Raw genomic sequence first — 12,667 nt, forward strand, 5'->3', positions numbered from 1 at the left:
TGGGCTGGTAGTCTTGGGTTCTATAAGAGAGCAGGCCGAGCAAGTCAGGGGCAGCAAGCCAGTAAAGAACATCCCTCCATGGCCTCTGCATCAGCTCCTGCTTCCTGACCTGCTTGAGTTCCAGTCCTGACATCCTTTGGTGATCAACAACAATGTGGAAAGTATAAGCTGAATAAACCCTTTCCTCCCCAAATTCTTCTTGGTCATGATGTTTGTGCAGGAATAGAAACCCTGACTAAGACATGTACTGTCTGATTTTAAAAATGTTCTTAACGTTCTTTTATACAGGGATAGTATAGCTCTTAGTGATCATTTGTTTAGAGATTGCAAAGTAAAGTATCCCTTAAAAACCACTAACATCCGGATGCTCTAGACCAGTGTTGCTTCAAGGGTAAAACCTTGATGGTGGGGTTTTTTGTTGTTGTTGTTTGTTCGTTTGTTTGTTTTAGTCTTAAAGTCTTTTATGTCTTTTTGGCTGTAGGCTAAGTCTTCAGGTTCTGAGTTTATTATCTCTATTGTAAAGTTAAGTCTTTTTCAAGTGACTTAGAAACATCATCCCTTCCTCTAAATCCCTCTGCCTCTCTGCTTCTGCCTCTACCTCCCAGCACTGGGATTAAAGGCCTGTGCCACATACCTCACTAATTTCACACTTAAATGCATCATAGTTATGTCTTTGTGCAGTTCAATAGTGTGATAAATACTTGTTCAATTTTGTCTTCTGTAATTTGGGGTGTTAGAAAAATATATGACTAATACCTGATTTCTCACAGCATATTGGCATCAATAGAAAAGTATAAACAAGTATTGTATTATTAAATGAATGCTAATAGAAGTACAGATTGGGTGCCATGGAAACTGGGTTGCTTAATTGACCATTCAGTTGGGTAGACTTTGCTTGTACAGAGAAGAATATATGGAAGAGAATAAAAGAAAATACTCTGAAAAAGTGAACCTCTGTGAAATGAAATACAGAGTCAAGACTGGCATGTCCAGGGACCACATGAGGTTTTGCAGTCAGAAGAGCAAAGGAAGTTGAACACAGTGGTTTGTGGCTATGCTAGCGTTTGGGAATCCAGCAGCAGAAGGAAGCCTACACTTTTAAGGCCAACCTGGGCTACGTAGTGAGTTCATACCAACATGGTTAACATTGCTGGACTTCATCTCAAAAAACAGGGAAAAAGAGAATAAAATATTCAAGTAGAACTATTTAGCAAAGTTGGGAGTAGGTCAATAGAGCAGTTATGTTAAACCATAATAAAGACAAATTTCTTATATTTCTAGGGAAAAATATGTATCTAGACAACTACTAACACACAAAACCCACAGGAGCAGTCTAAGAGTTAGTTTAGTTTTATTTTTTTCTAACCCTTTGTAAATATTTGAGTTCCTATATTTTCTTATTACTAATCTAAGAACAGGGCTAAGTTAGAGGAAAAGAGGCATGTGTGTGGTTTATTACAGTGTTTCTGTTACCTTACTGCTCAGCTAAGTAAAGTGTTGCCCTACTAAGGAAGTATTGGAAAGCCTGCTGAGAAGGGAAAACCAGGTAAGAGTTGCTTGGGCATTATTACTGCCTTCACCTTAAAGGTCTTGTTTTTGTCTTTTACATGTATTGTGTTTGTGTGCACGTGCGTGGGTGTACATGAACCCAAGTGAGCAACTTTCAGGAGTTCTCTTCTTCTATCATGTGGATCCTGAGAATCAAATTCATGTTGTCAGTATTGTGGCAAGCACGCCTGCCTACTAGCCACCTGGTTCTTCTTTATCATACATATTATGCACTATCCCATTTTAACTAAAAATTAAAATTTGAAATCATGGAATTTAATTCTTCTATAGCAAAGATCATGAGGAATTTATTAAATTTAAACTCGGTGCTTTTTACCCCCCACTTCCTTTAGACCATATAATGAAGAAAACTGAAGAGTCGGAATCATATGTAGAGCCTGAGATTAAGAGGAAAGTCCAGCAGAAGCGGCACTGTAGCACTTACCAGCTTTCTCCTCTGTCCCCTGCCTCAAAGAAGTTTTTGACGCATTTAGAGGTAGGTAGAATCGTTGCTCTTACTGATCAGTTGGTAGTTGTATTACTGTTTTAACATCCATTCTGTGACTGTCTATGCATGAGTGTGCTCACGTGTTAGGTAGAGGTGTGTGAACAGCCGTTGGGAGTTGGCTCCTTTACCCTGGATCCTCAGGAGCAGACTCAGGCCTTCAGGCTTGTAGACTTTCCTTGCCCGGCCTTCTCCCCAGCCATTCACGTTGTCTTTACTGCTCATTACATTCATCATAGGACCCAAAGAAACTTAGAAAAGCTGTTTAAGTAAATGTTTCTGACTTAAACAGACCATTTTCTACTTGTCCAAACTACAGTTTTTTAATATAAAGAATTTAGCAATGCATCCGTATAACAAAATTCAGATAATTGTACTCAGCCAAAAATTACAGATAAAAGGTTGTATTAAAAAATAATATGTGATTTTATTTGGTTGGATTTTGTTTTGAGAGATAGGTTCTTATTCAATACCAGCTGACCTGAAACTCAACAGGCTAACGTCCAGATCATTATAGTCCTCTAGCCTTAGCTCTCACATTGTTGATTACAGGCATGAGGTATCTATCATATGTAGCTATTAATTTTTTTTAAATTAGCATGGGAGAGAGAGCCCAGTTAGTACAGGCACTCGCCAAACAAGTCTGAGGACCTGAACCAATATAGAGCCAAATGTGATAGTCCCTATGTGTAATACTGTGGCTCCTAAGGTGAGATGGGAGGCAGAGACAGGAGGATCTTGTGTCAAAAAGACACTTTGTTTCACAGTAGAAGAAAGCAAGGATTGCAACTCAAAGTTGTCCTGACCTGTTTCTATTCATTTTTCTTATCCCTCTCTTTCTTTTCAGGTCTCCTCTTTCTTCTCCCTCTCCCCAATTTCTCCCTCAACTCCTCTCTCCCCCTCTCTCCTGCTTCCCTGTTCCTTTCTTCCATTCATATTAAGTTACACACACACACAAAAAGGTTTCTTTTTGTTTTTGTTTTTAATTAAAAAAAAAAATCTACTTGGGGTGTAGAGGAAAAATCTGGTGTCTCCTTCGGGGCTCTGCTGAACCCACACAGACACATGCACAGCACACCTTACAGATGCCTTACAGTACACCTTATGTAAGTACACCTCACAGGAAATACTGAGTATTTAAACTTACTTTCTGTTCCACAAAACCAGTCCTTTTTTTTTCCCCTCATTTTTGTGAACCTAGGACGTTGGTTTGGCACGCCCATCAGGTCCTGATCACTAAATGCCCTCATTCAGTTTTCATGTGAACAGTATTTATTAGTGGGTTAGGCTCATTTCGGGGTCATATGTTGTATTTTTTTGCCACAACACTTTAGATTATTTCCATCTGGAATAATCCCAACAATTTCTTTTTTTTAACTTGTTTCGAGATAGCTCTGGCTGCCCTGGAACTCACTTTGTAGACCAGGCTGGCCTTGAACTCATAGAGATCCACCTGATTCTGCCTCCCAAGTGCTGGGATTAGAGGTGTGTACCATTCCTTCCAGCCATTCCAGTCATTCCTTTCCTTTTTTCCCCTTTAGTTTTATATTTTTTTTAAAAAGGAAGTTGTTTTATTTCTATGGGTGCTAAGATGTGAATTCTGGGCCAGATAATTGAGTATCAGATACTGTCTCTTCGCCCATAGTTAGTTCTTTGCATCAGCATGAGCACATGGGTTCCTCTTTTACTTGAGCTAGAGTCTTTAACTTTCATATATTTTGATTTCAGATGATGCCTACTATTGTTTGTGACCATCTTTTCAAACTGTCCCTGTTGTTTTTTATATATCAGCATCATTCTTCCAGGGCTTCATTACTTGGTGTAACAAAGTAATCTAGATTTACTGTTTTTTGGGGGTTTAGGGATTTTTTGTTGTTGTTTCTGTTTTTGTTTTGTGTGTGTGATTTTTCTGAGACAAGGTTTCACCGTGTGGCCCTGACTGTCCTACAACTCACTCTGTAGACCATACTGGTCTTGAACTCACAGAGATCCACTTGCCTTTGCCTCCTGTGTACTGAGATTAAAGGTGTGTGTCACCACTGCTGGGCATTTTGAGACTTTTAAAAGAAGCTTTTTTATGCTAATGTAAAAATACCAAAGTCTTTTCTTTTGTTCTTTTGGGACATAAGGTTTCTGAACAGCGTGAATGTTGCCCAAAATGTGGAAAAGAAAAAGAAAATCAGACCAAATGCCAAAGTTGTGGTATTGTTTTTCATAATGATTTGCAAAGAAATTGCCGACAAGCCGTAACTTTGAATGAATCTACTGGACCATTGCTAAGAACATCAATTCATCAGAACTCTGGAGGACAGAAATCACAAAACACAGGATTAACAGTTAAGAAATTTTATGGGAACAGTGTGGAAAAGATTCCAGTTGATATTTTGGTCACCTGTGATGCTAGCAGACATAATTACATACAGACAAATGGGAAAGTCATTTTACCTGGAGGAAAAATACCTAAACTCACAAACCCAAAAGAGCGAAAGATAAGCGTGTCAGATTTAAACGATCCAAGTAAGTATCTTCAAACTCAAAAGCCCATGGGTTCCTGTGACCTCTGCCTTTGTTCCCGAGCATTGCTGAAGTAGATTAGTGGTATTCTTCAGTAATACTTAATAGCCAGTATTTTTGTGCATAGTTTTAAATGAGTATATTTGAGAAGCACAGTTTTAAGAGGTGTCTTCTTGTAGCACATACGCATCATTTGGGGATTAAGTGATTAGAACTTGTCCATTTAGTTACAAAAGTAATAACTGGCTTTGTTCCCGTTCTGCTCGTGTTAAAATAATAAATGAGAAAAACAGTAGTTTGGACCCAGTTTTTTGCTCAAGTACTAGTTATTGCATATTTTTGTATGTATCTCCTATCTAGATTTTGTGTGTGTTCTTGGTGAGTCGGCTAGCCTGGCTGGCCAGGGAGTTCCAGGGGTTATCATGTGTCCTCCTTCCCTACCCTGGGGTTAGAAACTACCATGCCCATCTTTTTTAAGTGGGTTCTGGGGATCAGATTCAGTTCTGGGTACTTGCAAGAGTTTGCCAACCAAGCTGTCTCCCAGACCTTTGTTAGTAATTTGAGGAGATAGCACAAATAATGAATAATTATAGTTCAATACAGTATTTGAGACATAGAAAAAAAATCAGTGGAAATTCATGGGCAATTCAAGCTGTGTCAAAGTGCACACACGATTTAAAAGTTAATATGTACCAATCCCTGTAATAGGATTTTATATATCTTGCTTTCTTTGCAACAATCCTTTGAAATAGATTTCATTGTAGTCTTTGATTTCATAGAGGAGAGAAATTGAATCAAATAACCAGCTTTGAAAATAATAGCAGGCCAGTATTTATTGTGAAACTAGATAACAAATCAAAGAAAAGTGGAAATTACTGGAGTAAGGCCCTCTAGGGCGAGTACATTACTCCCTATTAAGTGAGTATGTATGTGTGGGGTACTAAAAAGAAAACTGGTCCTATATGTTCGTGCATTATGCCTTCTTTACCCACCTCCCCTTTCTTAATGTTACTCACAGAAGAAGTTCACAGGTGCTGCATCACCGGAGTGTCAAGCTGAGTATTTACCCTTACACTGGCGTACTTTAAAGACTATGTTAGCCCAGGGTATTTTTAATGTGCTTTTGTTGTTTTTCTGAATGAAGCACAGTTTGAGGTGCTAGAATACAGCAGTGAGCAAAACATTGTCCCATCTCTTATAGTTCCACATGATCTTTTACATCAAAGAGTGTTACAACATTGAAATCAATGAGTAACTGCCTATCTCTCTGCATACATTAGTTTAGATTGTCCATCAAGAAGTGATTTCTAAGCCAATACTTTATGACAAAACAGGAAGAGTATTGACGGGAGAATAGATGACAGAAATTCTCGCTAGTGTTCCTGGAATGAGGAATTGTGATTTTACTCAGTGCATTGTGGGCCATTCTAGGATTATGGTACAGGGGGCAGTAAGATAGGTGTAGTGATGAGCCCAAGATCTATGATCAAATTGTCTTACAGTTGTCTCCTTCATGTTTATAGAGCAAGATTTTATTGAACATCTGATATTGGTATAGTTTCTTCTTTGGACCAGTTATAATTTCAGTGCTTCTCATTGTAAGGGAAAATTATTGGGCACATATTTTAAACATATGTTATTTTGAACATAATTGGGATATTTTCAAGCCATAAATGTTTTTTAACTCGGAAATAGACTTACAAATATTTCTGAGTTACTAGTATAGCTGTGTAGATTAGTGGTGACTCTATCTATTGTGTTTTAGTTTTTCTTTGGCAGTACTGGAGATTTGAACCCTGGGCCTCACACATGATAGGCAAGTGCTCTACTACTGAGCTGTATCCCCAACCCTGGTAGTGGTGACTGTAGAAGCTCTAAGGCTAAAGAGTTGATTTCATATTTGTCTAATATTTTTGAAAAGAGTATGTATCATATGCTTTTTAATTAAAATCTTATTCTTTTTTATGAGATACACTGGATTATATCTTTTGTGTGTGTGTGTGGAGTCAGTTCTTGTATTCCAACTTTACATGGATTTCAGTGGTCTAACTCAGGCCACTGGGCTTCTACTGTACAGCAAGCAATTTTAAATGCTGAGCCGTCTCATGAGTTCCTCTTTGGTTTGCTTTTATTGATCTCATGTGAAGAAGATCTAAGACAAATTTCATATACTTCTCAGTTATTATTTTAACTGGCAAAAATGAAATATAGATTTAAAATTTTTAGTGTAAATTTTGACTTTTCTGTATGATTTTAGTCATTTTGTCCAGTGATGATGATGACGACGACGACGATAAGACTAAGAGAAGAGAGAGCATGTCCCCGCAGCCTGCCGACTCAGCATGCTCCTCACCAGCACCATCTACGGGAAAAGTAGAAGCTGCACTAAATGCAGATGCCTGCAGAGCAGAGCAGGAAACTAGAAGCAGTCCAGCAGAGCCTGAGTTAAATACCATTGTCATACCAAGAAAAGCAAGAATGAAGGACCAGGTACTTTCAGATCAAGGTCTTTCCTTTGGGGTAGTACCTCGATTTTGGAAGAGTAATTTGTTAGTGACAGCAGGAGAAGATGGCTTATTCATTAATGCATGCTCAAATACTGTTACAAGGTTGTTCTAGACCATTAAACTATATACAAAAATAAATTACAATTTAACCAGATGCTTGAGTATAAGAATCCAATAGGAAAAAAGCCAGTATTGTTCTTAACAAAATGTTAGTACAGGATGTCTGCAACCAGAAATGTTTTAAATTTTTGTTAGTTTGTTTGTTTTTTAATTTGGAGTATTTGCATATATTCAGTTGGGTATTTGGACCTAGGAACTAAGTCTAAAAGGAAATTACTTATATTTGTCACATACAGTATATGGATTATCTTGAGTTAAGTTTGTATAGCTTTTTTGGTTTACTTGCGTTTTCTTTTCGTAAAATTTCTTTTTTATATTTATTCATGTGTCTATGTGTGCAAACATGCACATGAGTACAGGTACCAACAGAGGCCACAGGCCTCCTTTGGAGTTGGAATTGTAAGCCTTTGTGAGCCCTCTGATCTGGGTACTGAGAACTGAGCTCAGGTCCTCTGGAAGAGCAGAACGTGCCCTTAACCAAGGAGCTGTCTCTTCCATCCCTCTCTGGCATCTTTGCACATGTGTGTATATGTGTGTATGTATTTCTTAGCAAACCCAGCAGACTAAAAGTTATTTTAATTTCAGTATATGTCACCATACTATATAGTTATTTATATCTTACCATACTTTATAATTTGCTTAAAAATTTCAAAACATTCAGATGAACAAAAGATATGTAAATAAAAAGATCCAAAGAGATTTATAATACAAATGACATACAATATTATAATAGATTAAATGTTATCAAAAGTGAGCAAATAGGGCTGGCTGTACAAGTACAGGTGCCTGCTGACAAGCTTAATCATCTAATTTCAATATCCAGGACCTACATGATAGAAAGAAATAAACAAAGTCCTACACATTGTCCTGTGGCCTCCATGTGCATTGATGTTCATGTACCCTACCCCCTGCACCCACTAAATAAATGTTTTGAAAAAGTAAATAACTAAAACTGAGGATAAAAAGAAAAGAATAAAGGGCCAGATATATCTAACCTTTTGATATTGTAAGGTGACAGTCACGATAAAGTGATGACCATTGTAAGATAAACTACAGAGTTCATGCTGGAGACTTAAGCAGTTGAATTGTTGTTTTAAATCTCACAGTGTTTTAAGTCCTGGAACTCTGTAGACCAGGCTAGCCTTGAACCCCTGAGATCCTCTTGTCTCTGCCTTCTGAGTGCTGAGATTAAAGGTGCATGCTACTGCTGCCTGGCAAATAGAGTCATTCTTAGCCCTCAGTGCTTTTCATTTTAGCAAATAGAAGTTTTAGGAAGTTATAGTTTTTGCAGAATCCTTAGTTGGCATTTTGGCTGTGATTTGAACATAGCCAGTGTGTTTGTGAGTTTTATTTCTGACCTTGAATTTCAAGTAATAACTAGAGAATTTACTTCATATAAGGGCCATAATTTCTATTTTCTCTTACTCTAAGGTAGGACAGCCAGTTCATGTAGTGACATTTCTCATATTGGGTCTTTTTCCATGTATGTTTAGTTTCCAGGCTTGTTACAGTTGCTTACTATGTGAAATTTTTTTGTTTCTTTTCTTTTCAGCTTGGTAATTCCATCAGCACACCTTTAAAACGTCGTAAAATAAACACTCATGCAACTTTTATTCCCACTATGTCTTTAAGTTGCCAAAACTTTGAAAGTCTCATTTTAAACTGCCGAAGTATACGAGTTGGAACACTCTTCCGACTGTTGGTAGAGCCTGTAATTGTAAGTACGTTTTTAAACTGTTACTGTGTAGTAACAAGAATCAGATGCCCCTGACTTGGTTCATCAGTGATTTAAAGTTTGCTCAATTAAATTACTGAAGTTAATATTTAAAATTTCAGATTGATTTAAGAATATATAAATAATAACCTATTAAAAACTGGTAGATATGTAGATAGAACATAAATTCAAAATGGTATTAGGTTTATTGTAGGAAATGCATGTGACTCTCATACTTACAGTTAAGTTCTGTCATTTGGTATTTTATTTACTATACCGTTTGGGTATCCCTTGTCCAAAAATTAGAAATTCTCTGAAGTCTGAAACTTTAGTACTGACAGGAACTTAAACTGCATTGCTGGATATGGTGATATGTACTCTGAGCCAGATATGCTGGTGTATACTACCAGCCATTTTGGAGTCTTGATGGCATCAGATCACCAGGAAGTTGGGTGTGGTTGCATAATTACAAGCAAGCAAACAAAACAAACCGACTTGGATAGTAAATGAGAGGCACATTCCTCAGCCTCAAAAAAAAAAAAAAAAAAAAAAACAAACAAACAAACAAACCAAAGTTGAGTTGGTTTTAGGGGTAGACCTCAGTGATCAATCTCATGCTTAGTATACTCAGAACCTTGCATTCAGTCCTCAGTGTTGGTTGCCAGTAAAGCTTTAGATTTTGGAGAATTTAATTTTTTTTTTATTTTTAACCACTAAAGTCTAAAGAGAATATTCTACATGAACATTTCTAAAATATGAGCCTCCTTTGGTCCTCAGCATTTTAGAATTTTGGTTAAGGAACACGTGGTCTGTGTTTGCTTCTCATGAATCTGTTTGCTGCTCTTAATACATCTTACTCTTCAATGCCTATCAAAACATTTGCCTCCTCTTTTGATTCTCTTAACTTCTCCAAACATCCAAGATAATTTGACTCAGGTTTATTAATTAGGCTTAATGTTAAGTGCTCTTTACATTGAAATAATTAGAAAAATAAATCATTTTATAACCACCAATAATTATTCAGGAAAAGAATGTCATGGTTGCTAAAGCTACTGGGTAAAAGATATTCACTGACTTTAAGTATTTTGCTTAGATTATTTAGCTATAAATGGACAAATATGGAAGCAGGTCAAAAAGCCTAGCAGTCACTGCCGAGGCAGGTGATTACTAACATGAGCAGTGAGACACCCTGGCATTGCAGGACCACAGCGTGGGGTCTCAGCATGTCACCCATGTGCTGCTCCCTGAAAATGGATGGATTGAATTTGGAGATGAGGAAACCCTCTAGTGATTGCCTTGTGTATGCAACTTAGGTCTCATAAAAGCCATGTCCTGAAGAACAGAGAGGCAGGTCTGTAGTGTGGACACAGTTGGTATTTGCTGTATAATATTAACAGAGTAATCGCTGAGGGAAAGTTAAAACAAGGACTGATGGACATTTAAATATAAACTGTACGTTGAAGAAGTTAAACTTGATCTCTTAGATTTGCTGATGTTTTAGTTGTGTAGCAAATGTGCTTGTATTTAGAGGCTTCATGCTGAAGGATTTAGGGATAAAGTAATGACTGCTGCCTGCTTTGTAGCTTTTTTTTTTTTAGTAAAAATATAATTTATAAACAGTAATATAGTAGATATATGAAAATATTAACAGTTAATAAATCTAGGAAATGAGTGTTCTCTGTAATATTCAAGTTCAAAATAGCAGAGGTTTTTGGGTTATTTTGGGGGGGGGCATGTGGATATTTCATCTTAAATTTAAGCTCATGGTATATGACTCAGTTTTCCTGCCCTTTGTATACTTATGGGGCATATATACCATTTAGAATATGTAGAACAAAAATCTCAATACGTCTATCATCAACACTAATTTGTCTTTTTGTTTTTAAAGTTTTCTTTAGAGTCAATCAAGATACATCTAGATGGTAAGCTATTTTTTATCTGTTCATGCACTAAAGTTTATACTGATCCATTTTATAGTAATACTTGTTTAATTAATTAATACATTGTATAAAGGGCTTCATATAATTTTATTTTGCAATGCAACTAAGCCTAATATTTTAGAGTCACCTTTTTATTTGGAAAATTATGTTTTATTAATGCAGTTCTTAAGAATAGTATAGAGTATAGTAAATTATTAATTTTAAGCTTGTATTTCCTCCATTTTTTGGTTTGTCATCTTAAAAATTTGTTCCTTTTTCATTTTTCTCTTTCCCTCTAGGACCAGAAAGTGATCCTGTAGAGATTATTTTAAATACCTCTGATCTAACTAAATGTGAATGGTGTAATGTCCGGAAATTACCAGTAGTGTTTCTCCAAGCAATACCAGCAGTTTATCAGAAGCTGAGCATGCAGCTACAGATGAGTAAAGAAGATAAAGTTTGGAATGATTGTAAAGGAATAAACAGGATAACGAGTAAGTTCTGTAGACGAATTACAGTTAAGATAGTTCTGCCGAATAGCAGAATAGGAGTGTTATAGAAAGTGGAATGTTTATCAGTGCATCATGAGAAGTAGAAGCAATGATTTTCAGATCAGTCAGTACTTATTTCATTTGGTAGGAATGTAATCTCCTTACTGTGAATGGGTACACCAACCTCTGAGGAAAGGCCAATAGAAAGTAGATGGGTTGAAGGTAAAACCTGGGTTTGCCCATTTAGAAGGTTGCAAAGTGGGTTAAAACTCCAAGGGTCTGGAATCTATAGCACTTAGTTAATTTACTTAAATTGAATTTAACTGATGTGACTGTTGAGTTAAGTTTGTCTAAGGAGCTAGGACTAGAAAATTTTGAAGGACATAGAAGAGGTCTTTATTCCTTAAATAGATGTAGTTCTTGTTTTTGTTTTGTGCTATAATAACAGCACAGCTGTTCATATACTAAGTACATTTGGGGCTGGGGTGATGCTTCAGGGGTCAGGATCACTTACTGCTCTTGTAGAGGATATGGATTTGTATCCCAGCACCCACATGCAGCTCACAGTTATCTGTAGCTTCAGTTCTAAAGGTGTAATGCTCTTCTGGACCCTCTGTGGCCCCAGACACACAGTCCTACACAGACATACATGAAGGCAAACACACACACAAAAGTAATTTATAAAAAAATATGTTTTAGCATTAATTGCAGTTGCAGCTTAGCATCGAGTAGGTGCTAATATAGCTGTCAAAATGTATACATTAGTGAACAACAAAACAGCCTCTGCTGGTGCAGGTCTATTGTGTGGAGATAATACTATGTGCTTGGCTTTTTCCTAACCGTCCTTGGCAGAAATGCTGATTGATATAGTTTTGATCCATTTGGAATAGTGGGTTCCAACCTTCCTAATGCTGTAACCCTTTAGTACAGTTTCTTATATCATGGTGAACCCCAGCCATTATTGTTGCTACTGTTGTGAATCGTAATGTAAATATCTGATATGCAACCCCTGTGGAGGTTTGGGCCCATCAGTTGAGAGCCATGTTTTAGAAGTAGATTGTTTTTGTTTTTTAATAGCTTTGTTAATGATCTGGTTCCTTTGGTAACATTTCTGGGTAATACTGCTCATTTTCCAGTATCGTGATTCCCCATGTGCCAAATACTGTTACAGATAATATATTCCAGAACTTATAATCATCTAGGGAATAATTGGTTGGTACTCTTATTATCTGTGTGTACAAATGCACATGTGCGTGTGCGTGCACAGATATGGATGCCAGAGGCGGTCCAGCTTTTTGAGGCAGGGTCTTTTACTGCTCGAGATTTAACATGTAAGCTAGCCTGGCAGG

At 37.0% G+C, this 12,667-nt stretch overlaps 1 protein-coding gene across 5 annotated transcripts in view; it reads left to right on the forward strand.

The window, feature by feature from the left end:
• Senp6 (SUMO specific peptidase 6) overlaps nt 1–12,667 on the forward strand; it is a 79,703-nt gene that overhangs the window by 40,486 nt on the left and 26,550 nt on the right. For all 5 annotated transcript variants that reach the window (XM_021206477.2, XM_021206478.2, XM_021206479.2 and 2 more), the window contains 6 exons: nt 1,902–2,044; nt 4,183–4,570; nt 6,825–7,057; nt 8,747–8,911; nt 10,797–10,830; nt 11,127–11,321. In XM_021206477.2, coding sequence (XP_021062136.1) covers nt 1,902–2,044; nt 4,183–4,570; nt 6,825–7,057; nt 8,747–8,911; nt 10,797–10,830; nt 11,127–11,321 — 1,158 coding nt within the window. The remainder of the gene's footprint in view (nt 1–1,901; nt 2,045–4,182; nt 4,571–6,824; nt 7,058–8,746; nt 8,912–10,796; nt 10,831–11,126; nt 11,322–12,667) is intronic.

Source organism: Mus pahari, chromosome 10 (assembly GCF_900095145.1).
Source record: "Mus pahari chromosome 10, PAHARI_EIJ_v1.1, whole genome shotgun sequence".
Classification (NCBI taxonomy): Eukaryota; Metazoa; Chordata; class Mammalia; order Rodentia; family Muridae; genus Mus; species Mus pahari.